The following is a 19,181-nucleotide window of genomic DNA, read 5'->3' as shown; positions in this document are numbered from 1 at the left end:
ACAATGGCAGAGAAATATCTAAACTTCATCCTGAACCACAACACGCCCGCCTCAATAACTCAGTCAGAGCTGGAGCAAGAAACGAAACGAGACCCCACCATGCAAGCAATTCAGAAGGTGACGAGACAATAGAGGTGGAGACATATAAACACCAACAGCACTCTAGATCACGGAGTAGTAAAGGAGGAATTGCTGGCGTTCAAAAAAATCAGCGAAGAGCTATCAGAAACTGAAAATGGCATCCTGATGAGAGGAACATAGTGATGCCCCAGAGGCTGAGGAGACGAACGGTAGAGCTAGCGCATGAGTCACATCGAGGGATAATGGCAACAAAAAAAATGCTGAGAGAAAAAGTGTGGTTCCCTGGACTGGACAGCATGGTCGAAGAAATTGTCACGCGTTGCCACATCTGCCAGGTGACGGGACCACCACCAAAACCAGCACCGCTGCGCATGCACCCTAAAATCCCACCTCAACTTGCCCATCACCAAATTAACGAACATCGGGATGATTGAAGCTCTGTACTTCACTATCTCTGACACCGCGGCAGTATTATTGGCGGGCACATTAGTCTACAACCCTCCCACTGCCTCAACTCTTTCTTTAACGGCACTCACCCACCTACTGGCGGATCTCTCCCTCAAACACCAACATTTTTGGTGCTAGGAGATTTCAACCTCCACGTGGACAATTCTCTCTGCTCAAAAGCTAACAACCTGCTAGAAACTATGCAGAGCCTGAACTTACTTCAGTTAGTCAAGGGCCCTACACACACAGCTGGGCATACCCTTGATCTAATCTTTGCTAATTTCTCCAATATCACAGTCCTCCCTTCCCTCCCTCTCACCTGGTCTGATCACCATCTTATCCCTTTTAACCTTGAGCTAAGTTCGAGACCCACCCCTACTATACTCAGGAAAGAGCTGGGAAGAAAATGGCACAAAGTCACCTGTGCTACCCTAGACCCCTTATTCAACTTCCAACCAGACCTTCTATCCAGTGACATTGATGGAAACGTTTCTAGACTCAATTCTGCATTGCTCCTTGCCATCGACTCCAGCGCCCCCCTCCAACCCATCTCCTCTGCCAGAACCCGCCCCTCTGCCCCTTGGTTCTCTACTACCCTTCGTGAGGAAAAAAAACGATGCAAACTACTTGAACGCAAGTGGCGGCAGAACTACGACCCCGAATCCAAAACCATCTACAAAATCGCTCTGAAAAAATTTCTGAAACAAAAAAAAGCCACCATGAGAGACTACTCATTACAAATCTCCAACGCCAAGAACTCCTCTAAAACTCTCTTTAATATTGTCAAAGAATTTGTTAACCCCCCCGCCAGGGCCACGCAGAACACCTCCAGCCAGGTTTTATGCGATGGACTCTCGGATTATTTCCTTCAAAAAATTGAAAATATATGTACCTCGTTCCCTACTGAGGTACCCCCCCCCCCGATCCCCCATGTGATGGCCCCGGAATCCGCTGCCTTGCAGTCCTATAACGAGCTGACTCTTGAGACCGCTCTCAGGCTATTCACCCAATGCAGATCTGGCTCCCCTTCCGACCCAATTCCCGCCAAAATCATGGGTGACCTAGCTCCCTCATTGGTCAACTCTTTTCTTTCCATCTGGAATGCCTCCCTCCATCATGGCATCTTCCCAACTACGTGGAAGGAAGCTCTGCTGGTCCCCATTCTGAAAAAACCTGACGCAGATCCTACTAAATTCTCCAATTATCGCCCCATCTCCCTCCTCCCCAAACCCGCAAAAATCTTGGAAAAGGCCGTGCAGCTACAACTTACTGAGTATTTGGAAGATAACTCCCTGCTGCACGACTCCCAATCCGGATTCAGAGCAGGTTTCAGCACTGAGACTGCTCTCCTGGAAGTGGCTGAGACTATCCGTGAAAGCGTGGATAGGGGCGAGGAGGCCATGCTGGTCCTCCTCGACCTATCCGCTGCTTTTGATACGGTTTCTCACAAAATCCTACTAAACCGTCTAAAGCAGGTCGGAATCGGTGGCTCCGCTCTCGCCTGGATCAAATCCTTCCTCACTGGCAGAACTCAGAAGGTGGTGCTTAGGCCTTTCAAGTCAGAGGGTAAACCTCTGCTGTGTGGTGTTCCGCAGGGCTCTGCCCTAAGCCCTCTGTTTTTTAACGTCTATCTCCCACCCTTGGCCTCAGTGGTGGAGTCTTGTGGAGTCAGAGTGGTCTCTTACGCTGATGATACTCAGCTGATATTCTCCTTTAGAGACCACTCAGACTCCACCTTTGCCAACTTCCGCCAATGTCTGAACAACATCTGTGATTGGATGACCAACAATCACCTTAGACTGAATGCTGACAAGACAGAAGTCTTGTTTTTTAACCAGAAAACTCCGATTTCCCCCAGTCTATGGTGGCCCACAGCACTTGACCCTGCACCCACTCCTGTCCAATCAGCACGTAACCTGGGCTATCAGTTCGATGACTCACTCTCGTGCAAAACACAAGTCAACAAGGTCACCTATGCCTGCTTCGCGAAGCTGCGCATGATCAAGAAGATCCTTCCGTACCTTCCCTTGGACGCCCGCCGAACTGTTACCCAGGCCCTCATCACCTCTCACCTTGACTACGCCAACAGTTTATATGCCGGTGCCCCACAATATCTGATCGATCGACTTCAGATCGTTCAGAATGCGGCTGCCAGACTGATAGGAAATATCCCCTACCGTCAGTCGGTTGCCGCCTATCGCAAAGAGTTCCACTGGCTCCCCATCGCAAGCCGCATCCAATTCAAGATCCTCACCCTTGCCTTCCGAGCTATCAATGGCCTTGGACCTAGCTACCTGAAAAAGCGAGTGTCTATCTCTCAATCTGTCAGATCTCTAAGATCTAACAACCTGCGCCTCCTGACTGCTCCTCGCTTTCGACGTTCCAGAATGGGCGGCAGAGGGTTCAGCGTAATCACTGCCAAACTATGGAACTGCCTCCCCCTCGACCTCAGATTCTGTCCATCTGAATCCATCTTCCGTGCTAAACTAAAAACCTGGCTGTTCTCCAAATTATGATCCCTATCTTGTAATAAGCTTGTTCCTCTCCTCCTTCTCTGAGGCTCCGTTTCTAGCGCCGGGACACCCCTCCGGGGGTAGCTGCGCGCTGTACAAACTACTTAAATAAATAAATAAATAAAATGTCTGAACTACCAAAGGCAGTGTGGACAGAACTAGCAGCCGACTTCTATGGACCACTAGAGACAGGAAGATACCTACTGGTCATCCTAGACAAATTTTCACGATTCCCAATAATGAGGCAGGTGGCCTCCACGTCCGCACACGCCACTTTACAGATAATGGATGAGATATTTGCTGAATGGGGTTCGCCTGAAACACTCGAGACTGACAATGGTCCGCCATTCTCGGGAGAAGAATTCCGACGGTTCATGGAATACCTCGGGATCAGGCACAGGAAGATAACACCACTGTGGCCCCAAGCAAAAATAGAATGGTGGAGCGGTTCATGGGAACCATAAAGAAGGCAGTTCAAAGAGCAAAATTGGCACAAATATCACCAGGACAGGCACTATGCCAGGTACTGAGGGACTACAGAAACACCCCTCACAGCTCCACAGGCTGATGCCCGGCAGAACTAGTCCTAGGTCGCTCGAGCAAGACCAGGTTACCACAAGGGGAATCAAAGGTGAGCGCAGACAGAAGAGACATTGCTGTCAAAGATGGGGAGGCGAAAGAAAGAATGAAAACATATGCGGATCGCCGGAGGCATGCCTCTGACCCAAAAATAAAAGAAGCAGACACCGTAGTGGTGCGGCAAAAAACAGAAAAGGAAGTCCGACAGCACATTCTCAAAAGAGACCATAACTGTGACTTAAGTAAAAGAACCAATGATAACAGCAGCAGCTGGTCGATACAGTGTAACAAGAAACAGCTCACACTGCAAGGAACTGAAGACAGAAAAGGACGAAGTGCCAACAGAAACTACCACAGCGAAGGAGGAGAGCGATAAACAAACAAACGGAAGAGATGTAGAGTGACCTCATATCTATCTCTCTCTCTCTCTCTCGCTCTCTCTCTCACCCCCTCCCTCCCTCCCTCCCTCCCACTCTAGATACCAATCACTATCACATTCCGCACTCACCAATGGCGGTCACACAAAAGGATATGAAAGTAATTTTGCTTGTAGCAAAGTGGGAGATGCCATGACCCGACAGCGGGGCACTAGGACCCACGGGGTCAAGTGACCTCAAGAGATGGACACCGGACACCACATCCGATCAGGGTGGCGGAGGGCAGAACACAGGGAGCGGGGAACGATTATGGACGCATGTATGCCGAGCTGCAGTAAGATACAATAAACGTAATCTTTCACCACACCTGATATGCGACTCGTTTCCTTGGGGGACTCTTGGCGGATATCACAGTTCTTATGTAAAGCGCTCTGACACCTTTGGGTAATGGTCGTGCTATATAGAAACATTAAATAAATAAATAAATAAATAAAACTGACTGCCAAGACAAAAGAACTCCCCCCCCCCCCCCCCGGCCCATGTTTTTGCTCAACAGCGTGCCCCTTCCATACCCATAGCTGCCAAGGTTTCAGATTGCTGTGTGTGACATTTTCATAATTCCATTGAAATTATGAGTGATATTTCAACAACTATGAGTGACAGACACTTTCTCGCGAGCAAAATCACGCAGTGAACATGAGGGAAACTAGAAACTACATATAAATATCAGTAATGACACTCATTTGAGTAAGGAGAACCTCTTAAAAGATCATAAAACTACTACAAAGCACCAGAAATGGAAGGGCATTAACAGACTGTGTGCCTGCAGTTTCAGTAGCAAAAGGCAGGCAGGCACTGATGCTGCTCTGAAGATGGCATTGATTTGATCATTCGTGAGCGCGCAATAGCCTAAAAAACAAAGCTCATAGCAAGTGCAACTAAGAGATTATACCCTAAATCGGGATTCTCTGAGACTGGTCAAACTGAAAGAGAAACTAACTTTGTTTTTCATTTCTGTTTGAGAACTCACTGACAAGAGAAAATGTTGAACATTTAACACAGCAGACACGATGTGCATATATCTGCTAAGGCGCCACTTTCAATACTGGGAGCCAGGGGCCCAGTCGCACTCCGAGGGTAGAGGGGTTGTAGTTATGCCCCTGCCAAACACTAAATAGTCCCTGGATATTAGTGCACATTTTTATTACAGCCTTTCTTTCACCTTGTGTTATACGAGTTAAAAATAATGGCATGCATATTTATAGTGCTGCAAGAGGCCGGGACTTCCTAGCACTTCAAGTACATGTCACTAATCTCCAATGCATCAACCAGGGTTCAATTCTGTGTCAATGATGTTACAAACACAGTTGCAGTGATTACATTAACCAGAAGTCTCAGCACTGCACCTCGGTCCACACATGAGCGCCACCTGCTGTTCCAGAACAGGGGCCCACCCATACCACTCACTGTCCGTTATCTTCCTCTTATAATGCTCCGGTGGTGCTAACTCACATAGGACACTGCTACATACAGCACTGGTAGCTTGCGTTTGCCCAGCACCTGTGCACCAACCATTTAACGTACCTGTAAAAACTTCGATTTGTTGTTTACAGCAGTCAGACTCCCTTGTCCTGCCACACTGCCTTGAATGTGACTGGCCCCATGATCTCCTGAATACCAGGCTGCACATGTGGGTCGGGGGTGCTGTGGACTAAAACGTGCCACTCTGGCAGGCGGAGACTGTAGGAAAATCAAAGCTGCCTGTTAGCTTCCCGTCTCTGTCTGTCTCAGGCCAATAAGGGCGCTGAGGCCTTTTCGGAAAAACAACAGACATGGTGCCGGATCCACAAGGGGCTGCAGGCACGCACTGTCATCTGGATCGCATTCACTTGTTTGACAACAGAACACTGTGACACGTCACGTGGAAGGTTCCTTATCTGTGGGGGATCTGAATTCATAAATCGGGCACCGGAGCAGCGAGTTGATTTAATCAGTCTCTGATCTGCAGTGAGCCACCACGGGCCGGGGAAATTCAGGGACTTGCTGCCCGTCCCACCTGCTGATAGTTGTCCACAGGCGGGGGCTGTCTTGACTCCTGTGAGTCCCAGGGGAGAGGGAGGGCGGGAGAGGTTTTCCAGTGACAGAATCAGAGAGTGAGCACCAGACAGCCTTTACTCTGCTGGGAGCCCCATGCTGGCTGCAGGAACAGCGAGTACGCCACGGACAGCACTCTGCCTTAATTCTGCTAGGAGCCTCACACTGGCTGCAGGAACAGCGAGTATGCCACGGACAGCGCGCGGCCACACTTAACAGTTTACCTGCATATGCGTGACAATGTATTTCAGTGCGGTAATGCGGAGTACCACACCGAAATGCGATAGTGTCACGCCTGATGCGTGACTCTTGACAGGACTGCATACCAGGGAACCAGGGGCATAGGAATTATCATACCCTTTCCAGGATCTGCTACTTCAGGGTGTATCAACACCACAATTGGAGTTAATGTCCCTTTATAGCCCACCGTGCTAGTTCTAAGGCTACTGCAATGTGTGGGAGAAACAGGTTTGCCCCACATTCAAGAGATGCACTGATGCACTGCATCCCATGAGTAGCTCCCCAGGCAATTTAGGCTGAACTAACAAGCCAGCGCGGCTGCAAAACTGATGTCCATGCAGAACTTCACTTTTGCAATGTTATTTTTTTTACTTTGAACCATTCATCAGTCGTGTGATCTTAGTCAAGTAGTTTGTCTCATGAAGTCAAAGTGATAAAAAGATTGCCAAATGACTCCATTTCATTATGGGGCACACAATTTTCAAGCCCTGGACTTTCTTTTAACAACCAGCCCTGCCAAGTGCCACGCATCTCGCATTAAAATAACGCATTTTCTGAAATGTTCCCACATAATACAACCCAATGCTTTCTAGGACTTAACGTCGTTAATTTCATCTGAACCAATTGGACCACCACGTCTGAAAACAATTGTTTACATATGGTAAGCCCAGGACTGCAACGTGGTGTTCTTGAAGACAGGGAGTCATGTGGTAATGTTACTTATCAAACCCACAATGTTGGCAAGAATAGCAACATTAAACTTTAAACTATAATCAGGGCCACTGGAATAATGCAACAGGGAGGACCTATTTATGCGACAAGAAAAGGGAAATTATGGGTAATAATACGGCTCCTTTTGTGTAAGTATTACCTCATTATATTGGCATTCTTACACGTTACGCTAATAGCCATGAACAGATAAATGATGCCCCGTGGCTAGGTGGCTGAGGCATCCGGCAACACGAATAAGGCGTGGTTGGATGCTCGGTCAATCGCCCTCTATATATCCTCACCCAACATGGCACATCAGATAACGCCCTAGACGCTCAGGTTTGGCATAGTCTGGTGGCCTTTTTATTTATTTTTATTTATTTATTTATGCATTTTTATATAGCGCGGACTTTACCCGAAGGCGTCAGAGCGCTTCACATTAGGAACAGAAATGAAACATAATGAGAAACATTACAGAAGAGCAGATTACTAAAACATACGTTACTTACATAAGGTAATAGTGACAATTGTGAGCAAACAAAAAACATGAGGTAGTAAAAATTGTGAGCAACCAAAAATACATGAGGTAGTAAAGGTAATAATGACAATTGTGAGCAAACAAAATACTTGAGGTAGTAAAAATTGTGAGCAACCAAAAATACATGAGGTAGTAAAGGCCTTCTTGGAATGCTTAAAATACGTGCCATCCTCTAACTGGGTCCATCGTGTAACACGTAACTACATGTTGACACAGGACTAGAGATTAACTATTAGAATAGAAGCTATCCGTTTTGTGATTGGCCGTTGGTGGAGGCTCGGTTTTCGTAAAAAGAAAGAAGCGTAACAGCGGCTGTCTCTAGGACAGACCAATTGGACATTATCCCAGTCAGTCAGGGTAAAGTCTTACTTGCTGATTGGGTTAACGGTGTCCGGTAGGCGGGATTTCCGATGGGTTGTTGTGGTGACGCGAACCGAGAATGGATGCGCGAAGTGGCCGGTGGTTGCTGCTTGGCCCTATTGGACTCCTCTTGCTGCTCTTTGGAGGCTGTACGGGGCGGAAACACCTGCTGCAGCTTACGGTTAGTCATGGAATTGCTCTTCATATCACTTCCTGCCCCATGCCCCGAATGGTCCGCTTTAATTTTCACTTCCTGGTTTTGAGACGCTGTCTTCCGGACACTGTGGCTGTACTTCCGTTTGCGAAGTCTTACTTCCGGAATCCTAGTCTTTACTTTTTCACTCTCTAGACCTGGTCCCACCCTCTAGTTGTTTGACGTTATTTGTGTGTTTATGTCTTGAGACAATACGTGATGTCACCTACCTCTGTATTCTGGCAAGCTGTCAAAGTGCATTTTGGTGATAGATGATTTCTGTGTGGTTGGCCAATTCACCAGGACATCTGTTTTCATGGAGCTTTAATCAGACTTGTAACATGCTTCTTTTTAATTGAATGAATTATGCTAAACAAACGTGATAGTTTAACCCTTGAGTAGAAACATGATTTGTTAGGATTGTTTAGTTATACTGATTTTTTAACACCATGTTGGCAGGACACCGTGATTAGACTTGCATCAAGAGCTATGTAACTGCAACCACTAAGTAATACTCTTAAAGTTTTTGCTTAAATGGTTGGCAGTACACGTTGTTCATTTGAAGCAAACTAGGATTAGAATTCTCAGGATGCACTTTTTTGGTAGATCAAACACCCAGAACTGTAATCAGTGTTTTGATATGGCAATCCTAGCGGCTGTGGTGCGCTAGGAATACCCGTAATCCTTTGATTTTCTTAAGCTCGCAATTTCTTAGAAAGTGAGCAATTACATTTGCAAGTGCCTGTAATTGTGCCTAACAGTTAAGAATGCCATGGCGCTTAACTAGGGCTGTTGCACACCATACAAGTACCAGATAACTTAAAGTAGTACATGTACAGGCTGAGCCACTTTGGAGGATGGTTTATATTTCAAGCTTCACCATGGTAACTCTAAAAGCCATAAACATCTGTTAAGGTAAGTCACCAATGACACAGTGCGCTATTCTTTTAGTTTACTTTAATAGCCTAACTGGGAGATGTTTTCCTGGGCCCATTTCAGTTGATCCAATTGAATTAACACACTATAGAACAATAATTTGTATAAGAAAAAACCCAGAACTGGAAAGTTGTGTCGTTGGCAACATGGAGTCATCTGATAACATAAATGTATATCTACTCTGCATGTTGCATTTTTTAGAAGGCTTGCAAGCATCTATCGAAGGAAGAAGTGTTCCACTTTTTATGCAATTAGAGGCATTTTAGTTGACTCTAATTTAATGATGCCTTACTTGATGTGCAAACTTTGCATCATTTATTTTTAGGTCGAGCCTAGAATGAGCGTGCACGCACTGCTCTGCGAGATTTGTTGTAGTGGAGTAGGGAATTGAAGGCCCGCCCATATTTGCCATTGGCTTTTTTCATTGTTCTTCCTAAATGCTGGCTTCTGATTTGTAAATTGGCTTGTTAGTCTCTCCTTTGTACCGCCGCCTCTTCATTTGTCACCTCCCATGACAACTGGCCCTTTTACTTCGGTAGTAACACGGTACCTGTTATTTAGTCTTTAAGCACTTTTGGGGAGAGGAGTTGGCCTAACGGCTAGGGCCATGAACAGCGAATCTGGGGAACTGGGTTTGAGTCTCGGCAATGACGCCTGTGATTCTGGGCACATAACATAATCTCCCCGTGCCTACCAAAAAAAAATGAATGTGTCCTTATTTTTTAATGTAACTGGTGCTATGTAAAACGCTCTGATTCCCGATTCGGGTCAAGTTCGCGCTATAAAAAAAAACTCTGTAAACTAAAAAGCACTATTTTGTTTATAAAGTTTCTCTTACTGCAGGCACGACTTGCTTTGGTGCCTCCTTTATAACCCCGCCCTTCCTCCCTCCTGTTGTCCATGCCTTCTTTACCCCCCCACGCCCTCCCTCCAATTGTCATGCCTTCTTTACCACCTATCTTCGAAGTGAAATGGATGGTGCATGTGTGTTTCAGAGCAGCTTGGTGCAGTGGTAGATTTTATGGAGGCTGGGAGGGGAGCCGCCAGCAGTTCTGCAAGGGGAAGCGGTCTTGTGATAGCGAGTTGCAGTAGAGACAGTGAAAGGGTTAAGGAGTCAGGCAGAAGTGGGAGGTGCCTGCTCTGCTTCAGCTGCAGGCATCTGAGTTTAGAAATGGGGTTGAGCTGCTGCTGGATCGGGCTGCTGTAGTAATTACAGCCAGAGCTACGGGTGTTCTTGCCATGAGAAAGCACCTCACCCGGTATTGCTCCCCCAGCTCCCCCCGCTGTCTCCTCTTTCCTCAAACCGGTAAGTGCTTATGTACTGGCCCTGTGCAGAGATACCCACCGCATCATGCATCGCCGCCCCAGGGCAACGAGCTGCTCATGCCTGGCTCTAAGACTCGGGCTGCTTCTGCTGTCATGTACAGCACGCCGCAATCTAGCAGCGATGGACGCCACACCAGGTGAGAGAGCTTTATGTGTGAGAAGATGCTAGGGGTAGGCGCTTGCCGTATCCTCTTGCCCCAAGGACCACAGGAGATCGCGGTCAATATAAGGTATCTCTTTATTGTATTAGATTCAGCAGCGTTACATGCACACGTCCTACCCTATGCCCTGGTCATCGTCCTGTCCTCCGCTTCCTGCTTGACTGGAACTGGTGTCCGGTATCGGCCCCCTCCCATGCTCATGCTCCGGGGTCCTAGTGCCCCTTATCCAGGGCACGACAGCGCTGTCCTGCCAACAAACACCAAGCAGGTCTGTTGCCTCCCAACGCAATAAAAAAGTGCTGTGTTGCGGACAAAGCTGCTTCATCATAGCGCTTCATTCCCCCCAAAATCTGCGTTGCCCCCACCCTCTGTGTTGCCGGCTCGCCTCGTCCTATTGCTTTATTGTTTTTGCAGCTGTGCTGCTTGCTGTACAACATGGCGACATACCTAAACTCATTGACAAAGCCTCTTTAAAGCAAGACCTATTGGCTTTGCCAATGCTTGTTTTCCTTTGCACTGTGTGTATACATATTTCCTTCCTTCCACTTTGCAGGACCTAGTTTACTACATGTGTAACACTTGATAGGTCTTGGGTTAGCACGGAAACTATATAGGTCAACGTCTCCTATTGGGATAGTCAATTCTGGTTTTCTAGTTTCCAGTGTGAAGTTTTTGAACGGGTCTGCGTTTTCATGGAGGTTATTGATTAGGTTAGGAAACTTCTTTAAGTATTTCTTCACAATGTTCAAGCTTGCTACTCACCTGCCCCATACCCATCTCATGTTTCTTGCTGTTCGATTTGGACAGGACTATAAGCTTCATTTTTAATTTTTTATTGTGGGCATAGCTGTCAATGGACCCCATCTGAAGTGTGACACCTTTTGTTAGTTCTTGCTTTTTGAGCCAGCAACACTTTTCATTAAGGAAATGTAAAAAAAAAACTATTAAGCATAGCAAACATCCAATAAAAAGAATCCACATGCAGCATGCTCGAGGCTAAAAAAAAGCACTGCCTGAAGATGTCACTTTTGACAATAGAAACCTGGCAGGCTTAAATGCATTTTCCACTGTGGATTTCTCCACCACAAGTGCTTTTCGTTCACGCCTGACGCCCGTTTATTGCTTCTGGCCCGCTGCACTTTGCAGAAGCCGCAGGAGCCATGCAGGTGCTTTGCGGCAGCTGTGGTTCCCACAGCCGCTACTGGAAAACCCTTTACCTCTTGCAGCGGCTCATCTCCACCTGTGCCTGCTGCCGGAGTGTAAGCCTCTTAAGAGCTGCGCAGGTGCCTCACGGCTTCGTGGTTGCCGCAGTTTCAGCAGCTGCCATTGGAAAACGCTTGACTTCTTGTCATGGCTCCCCTTTGCCACAAAGGATCTCTGCCTGTGCCTGCCGATGTTGCAGCTGCTCACCCCTCGCGCTGGTCTGGCTTGGGGTTTGAAGCGCTGGTTGCCTGCCCTGACACCTCCAATTTGACTACTTTGGTGCCTCCCTCCATATTGTCGATGTGCTTGCACCAGGCCTTGCTTTGGCGTCCCTTCTCTGGATCCTCTCTTCCTCCTCCTATGCAGCCTGGATTGGCCGAGGCTAACATTAAGTATACATTAAGGCCGAGATCAGTGTGCGGACAGAGAACAACTCTGCACCAACCATTCAACACTCGGAGAGAGAGGTGAGACCAGAGAGAAGAGAAAGGAGGAGGTCATTTGATTTGAACTCTTTAGCATTTTATGAACAGAGATCATCACTGGTTCTCTGGGGTGTAGGAAGCGCTATTAGTGCTCTGTTCCTGCGGGTAGAGCTGGGGAGTGCGGAAATGGCACAACTAGGTCTGTGGTGCAGCTTGCTCTCTGCTTTGTGCTCCCCTCCACCCCTTGTTTAGATCTGCAAACAGTCACAGATGATACAATCTGCTGCGCTCTTCCGTGAATTAAGGAAGATGGTCTTGAGGCTACGCTGAAGCAGACTGATTCTTATGAGAGCCTGTAAAAAGACTAAATTCAACCCACTTACCACTAAGGCAGCTCATTCAAATCTGATGTAAGGTTTGAACTCAATCTTCTCCTTCTTTAAAAAAGAGAATGTTCCACATGTCTCTAAGTATGATGACCCCCCCTTTTAATATGGAGGCCCTTTCTGCTGCAGGGTCAGACTTAAATTCTACTCCATCCTTCTCTCAGCACTTACCTGCCTCAGGCATTCCAAACTGTGTGTCTGGGGAGTCTAGAAACCCTGCCATTGAGTATTTTACCTTACCGGATGCGAACATTAACTTGAGCACCCGTTAACCAATGGCAAGCAGCTCCCTTAGGATCCCATCTGGACCATTGCAGGTCACCGGTTTAATGCTCTTCAGAACAATCATCAGTAGTACTGCGATCTTCAGTAACATCCGAAATAGAAATGCTTGGGAACTTATTCTGCAAACTCCCTGGTCAATATGTGCAAATCTCTTAAGTGCATGGAAAGAATCCAGTAATCCATCTTAGCACTCCTAAAAAAATCGGTGAATAACTGATCCCATCCAAGATGGGGGCGTGGCCGGTAAGATGGCCGCATAGGGCGTGCCTTTTTGGTACTCCTGCTGGAACGCAGGGAAATCCGCCAGAATCCTGTGGTGCGATACTAGCACCTGCCTCACATAACATCATGGTGTGGGAAATGGTAATTTGGTCCCCGTAATATAGCGGAATGGACACCGGGGCCTATCGGTGAAAGGACAGAGCCACCATCTTGAGCTGACGCGGGCTTCTTCGCAGCTGACACTGAGAGTGGGATGCCGGCTACTGCAATGCCCATCTGTGCTTGCAGCGCCGCAATACAGGGTGGTGACTGTGCACGTCTGGTCCGCAAAAACATTGGAGAAACTGCGGCCCCTGCGGCGCCCAGGGAGGACTGGACCGGACCTGGCCGAGGCGCTTGAGGCTAGCAGGGATCTGGGATCGAGTCGCGGCCCGGGCATGGTAGGGGCCCGGCTCTGATTTAGATCACTGCTACGAGATGGGTCGCCTGTGTGCAGGAAGGTGGGGAAGCGGGGTCCCTCCCGCGGACTTAAATCATCTGAAAGCCTAAGCGCTGGTGCGAGAAGAGCGGGGTCTGGATGGACACAAACAATGAACCGCCAAGGGGGTGAACTCCGCCTATGACTGGAGGTTCGTTAGGGATCTCTTGTCGCCCCTGACCGGTTCTGGGACAGTTATTGGTCTTCGCCCCCCCTGGAGTGAGGGCCTGGTTGACTCTGCAGTAGTGGAGTGCCTGCTTTGACTGACCCTGCTAGAGTCGCACCCTAACTGAGAGACCCTGTCAATGGGAACGGGACACGCGGGAGCTGAAGTGTTGTGAGACTGGCTCTGCCCGTGGGCAGATAATCGTAGAGGACGGAGACGATAGGGATCCAGGGTGCCATTCATGCTGGTTGGACCCTGGGGTCCTCTAGGGAAACTAGCCACCATGGTTAAGGACAAAAGCAATCGGGCCCAGTCCAACAAAATAATAAATTATGCGCAACCCCTATCCCATGGCCCAAATTAACAGGAACCATGAGGGGACGATGCTGCTGAGGTGGTGCCGGCAGGAGATCAGCAGGACCCTTCATTAAATGATACACTGGCAGCTATTCAGAATACGAGGGACGATATGGTGGCCAGGATTGACGCAGTGGCAATTGACATCAATCTTCTTCGATGTGACCTGGGCAAGGTCTCCGTCAGAGGCACCACGACGGAACAGCATGTGGACACACTTCAGATGGAAGTCAAGTCTCTCCGGGAAACGGACATGGAGCTACAAAGAAAGAGGATCAAAATTGATGACGTGGCGAAGACGAGGAAGGGCGCTCAAGGAGAAACAATCTGAGGTTTATGGGTTTCCCAGAGCGGGCTGAGGGATCCTCTGCGGAGTTATTCTTGGAGGACTGGATCGCAAACGTACTTACACCCGGGAGAACGTCTAAGTTCTTCAACATTGAACGGGCCCATAGTGCGCCGGCCCCCCCCCTCCCTGACCCGGGGCTCCGCCGAGTGCCATCATAGCCCGGTTCTTTAATTATTGTGACCGGGATGTGATCCTGCAGGCCACTCGTACAAAGGATGGTATGCAATTCGAGGGCCATCCCATTGCAATTTTCCCGGATTCATATCCAACGGGTGTAGGACCAGTGGCTCACCTTCTGGCAGTAAAAAGGGGAATGAGGGAAGCCGGGATGAAGTACAACCTCTTCCCAGCCAATCTCCGGATTGAGCATTGGGGCAGTGCGCTGTTTTTCTTCTAGGCGGTGGAGGCCTCTGAATGGATGGCCACTATAGGGGAACATGCCGATCGTCGGGACTTAAAAGCCAACTCGAGGACACTAATGGATTTTTCGGTACCTGCCGCAAGACAATGGCGACTGTGTGGAGGGAAACGACAAAAGGACACTGGCGGCTCTGGAAGGGTCAGGGTGTGTGCAGATGGTACTTGTCTTGAGTTCACATTCTGTCGAAAAGAAGCAGGTTCATCGTCCAGAACAATCAGATAAGTGGACATGGGGCGACCCACTTTAAACGTTTAGTTTTTTTCTTTGAAAAATGTGTGGGGGGTTGTTTGGGGTGGGAGATGGCATTGCTCGCTCTCTACCATGTTGGGAGGGATGGATCCGTTTTACTGCCCAGTGGGTGGGGGGCATAGTGGAGTCAATCAGTTGTGTTTGTAATTCAATGGTTTAAGAAGGGTTTAAGGGATATATGTCTGGGATGTAATTTAGTGATGTGCGCCCAATTTCGATGTGGGATGGAAGGGTCGGAACCCAGGAGCAGGTCCAACCACTAACTCCCATGGCTCCCCCCATGATGAAACTACTGACCTGGAATAATTGTGGAATGGCAATGCTCGAAAAGCAAAGAAGGGTGTATGCATACTTAAGACGATCTAGAATCTCTGTAGCAGGCCTCCAGGTAACCCATATTTGGGGTGACACACTACTTTATAAGATGCAGATGGAGAGGACCGTTGCATGCTACTTCATATACTGGATTTGCCCGGGGGTATCTCATTTGGGTGGCCCCGGGGATCCCTTTTCAGCAGTTGCACCATGTGATCGACCCTGAGAGGCTGTATGGGATCTTGTACGGCAGGTTTGACGGTCCGGACATATGCTTTATTAATGTATATGCTCCGAATTCAGATGCTCCAGGCTTCTTTCCTGAGGTGGTGACCACAGTGGCCCCATACCTGGGGGGGGGACGTAATTATGCAACTGTGTGTTGGCTGGGACACAGGACTGGGAGCCCCTCCCCGGGCAAACACTAAACCGGGCATGACTGAGTGTCAGGATTCACAGAATTGCGGCTTTATGCTCCTCCAAGCAGTGGTCTAGGACTCGAACCATTCCAAAACCCTATCGGGTGAATGTTTGGTATCCTTGTCCTATATAAAATGATCCTCGAATTATTTGTAAATATGGCCAGTTAACTTCAGCCTTTAACTCCCCTTGTATTTGCCCTTTCATTTCTACCCTGTAAAGGTGCTTGTTATCTTTTCCCTTATTCCTGTTAGAGTATTCTGAGATCTTCTCTTAAGATGGCTGCTGCTGTGGCCGTATTCGATTCTAGAGCGCTTAGCGGTCTAGTGTATGTGGTGGGAGCGCGAGTTTGAATCTGTACACTTCAACGACGGATTTTCGTGAAGCCCCAGCTGAAGTCCGCGTCAAGTTTTCCTGACGGGAGCTGCGGGACTAAATTTCATAGTTACCCTTTCCCAGTATTACAAGTACAAGTGAGCTCTCAGTCATTAAAGCTTCCCAAGCTTTGAGTCGACGGAGGAGTCGAGTCTTCGGCATACAGTGAGCAGTTTGTTCTTCATTCCGAACTGTCAGCTGAGAAACTTCAGAAGATTACCAACAGAGAGGCAGACAGTAAGACTGCGCATTTCCTGGAATATTGCAGAGTTGAGTAACCTTCCTTCCTCTTGCGCTTCTCCTATCCTTTCCTTTTCCCCCTACCTTGTTCCTTTTTGCGTGCCTTTGAGAGGATTGAAGAACTTGCAAGACTGATTCATAGTATAATTCAATACAGCGATATTCCTCACAGAACTCCACAACCTCTCAGGAGCAGAAGCCTTTTCAGGTATTTAGAATTCTCTTTAGCCCTAATTAGTACTATGGTTTAGATAGGATAAGAGAGTAATGTTAGTTCTCTTTAAACCAGGGGTCTCCAACCTTTTCTGTAGTGAGAGCTACTTCTGATCAGTGAAAATCATAGTGAGCTACTAAGAGCCAAGCAACTCGCGCATTTTTCCGAGAGACTCTCTCACGTGCAGCTTCATTGACTTTTTAAGGCAAGCCTAATTTCTTCAGAGCCCATACTGTGGTTTGAACAAAATACTTGGGTTCCCTAGAAAACACTGACCTCATCTGAGCTACTCAGCGCATTGGTTGGCCTTGCCGTGCTCCTCAACGTGAAGTCCTTCCCATTATCCATGATGGTGAACCCTTAGTTTAATTTGTTGCAATGTAATCAAATTTAAACAGACGGTAACCATGGGTGGAGGGGAGGAAATGAACCCTTAATCTTCATGCTGAGGATCTCTGGCCTTCACCTGTAGGCCATAAATGACTCCCTTACTGCTTCCCAAAAGACCACTTCCCATCAAGGCGAGCTGCCCTCCTCTCCTGCTCTGACTGCAAATATGTCCCCTGGTGAAAGTGTTATAAGCCAGGCCAAAGGCAGAGATATGGACATCTTATGGATTTTTTGGGCCTGGGCCAAAGGTATCTTGGAGGCCCCTGTTCGGAAAACAGCTTTGAATTTATGATCCATTCTCAGCTCTTGCATGCAGTCTTTGGTCAGGTCACTGACAGTGCAGAGGTACATTTGTCCAAATTCTAAAGCGGTTACATTTTATATATTCAGGGAAAGTGGGGTATGTTTTCAATGTTGTAATGCAGCAGCTCACTAATATTACTGCAAATAATTCATGCGACACCCTCCTATTTCTCATATAGGAGGTCTTGTTTTGATCTAATAGGAACTTTATTTATGGATGTTGCATGAAACAAGCACATTTCTCTGCAAAAACGTCTGTAATAGACTTTCACAGACATTAAAAATAAATTAAAGTTAAACAATAAAACAATATGTTGAAGAATTATTCACGGTTATAAGTGCAAGACTGTGAAGAACAGAGCTTGCTCTATCAGGGCCCCCTGGAAGGCTGGGGCCTTGGGCCAGAGTCCACTTTGCCCACGTATAAAACATCCCTGAGCAGAGGTATTTATAACTTCTGAGTTGGCATCCATTCACACCCACTATACTTTGAGAGCTTAAATCAGGGGGTCTGTACTTCAAGATCCCCCTGCAAATCATTTTATTTTTAGATATTTCGTAAAATATGCCAGTAATCTATATCGTGATGAAAATGCAGTTTGCTGGGAAACTTCTACTATCTTGCTAATTATTTCGCTGCATCCTACGGATGTTGTTTGCGCACTCCAAAAGTTTGCCATTGAGTTAGGCATCGTGGCACGCGAAGCATATTCTTGACCTCTGAGTGTAACTTTCCCCAAACACCAAAAATCCATTTTTAGCATTTTAAAGGCAAAACAACAGTAAATGGCCACCGTAGTTTTATTCTCCATTAGGGAATGCTATCTCTGGGAATCTACATGTTGCACTAAATATTGTAATTCACAAGTGCATTTTAAATTAGTGAATTTTAGTATGATCAGTTTAGGTTTGTTTCACTGCCAATATTATGAAGTACGTTTTGACATTTTTATTTTAATGGTTAGCATCACGGATCTCTTCTCCCCCTCCTCACTCTCTTCACGCCCTCCATACTCTTCACTGACCGTGGTTCTGGGCAAGAATATGTTTGGCGCCTTTGGCTGAGAAATACTAATGCTGGCTTACGAACAAACAATTATGCTGCGACTAATTCAGGCAAGATATTCTGCAGGCTGCAAACGCACAACATTGGACGTGCACAGTGCCATGATGAAACATAAAGCGGTCTGATAAAAATCTAGGTACGAATTGTAGGAAGCGTCTTCTCGCATAGTCAGCTTACATTTACAACTACACAAGAACAATTAATTCAGGCCAGGGCTTACCGGTCGATCTGCTACTTCACACGCAGAACAAAGATGCAGTGCCTGCCTCGAAAATGCAAGTGGCGCGAATACGGGTAGGGTAGCAGTTCAATACTGCCTGTGCCACACCACTTGCTCATTACCAAGCTCTCCAGCCCCTGCTGCTCTGCAGTGGAACATGTCCTGCGGGATGAAAGCGAGGTGCCAGGCTGCGGAAGGCAGGTGGCGTGAGTATAACTCTAATGATGTCCTCTTCAGCCCGCCCCGCCGGCTTCATCTAAAAGCTTAATTGAGCTTATCAAAGCAGCAGGTTTGGGTGAGGGCGTGCAGCAGCTTCTGAAAAAAGGCCAAAAAAACAACAAGGACAATAAAGGGCTACACAATAAAAATGCTGCCACGAGCTACTCACAGGGCCTCAGTGAGCTACTGGTAGCTCGCGATCGACGGGTTGGAGACACCTGCTTTAAACCATAGAAAGAAGGTTCCTGCAGAACAAATCTCCACTTATCATGAAGAGTGGCAATTGCCTTGAAGCCCACTGGTAGGACCAGCTCTTTATTTT

At 47.5% G+C, this 19,181-nt stretch overlaps 1 protein-coding gene across 2 annotated transcripts in view; it reads left to right on the top strand.

The window, feature by feature from the left end:
- Positions 1-6,420: 6,420 nt before the first annotated feature.
- The window catches only part of GPR108 (G protein-coupled receptor 108), a 107,341-nt gene continuing 94,580 nt past the window's right edge, over positions 6,421-19,181 (top strand). The window contains exons 1-2 of one of the 2 annotated variants that reach the window (XM_086963692.1): positions 6,421-7,396; positions 7,714-8,121. In XM_086963692.1, coding sequence (XP_086819818.1) covers positions 8,020-8,121 — 102 coding nt within the window. In that variant the 5' untranslated portion in view covers positions 6,421-7,396; positions 7,714-8,019. Of the gene's footprint in view, positions 7,397-7,713; positions 8,122-19,181 lie in introns of those variants that run through there. The other variant, XM_086963697.1, reaches the window with a different exon arrangement.

Source organism: Lissotriton vulgaris, chromosome 1_1 (assembly GCF_964263255.1).
Source record: "Lissotriton vulgaris chromosome 1_1, aLisVul1.2, whole genome shotgun sequence".
Taxonomy (NCBI): Eukaryota; Metazoa; Chordata; class Amphibia; order Caudata; family Salamandridae; genus Lissotriton; species Lissotriton vulgaris.
This window is presented reverse-complemented; position numbering and strand designations above follow the sequence as displayed.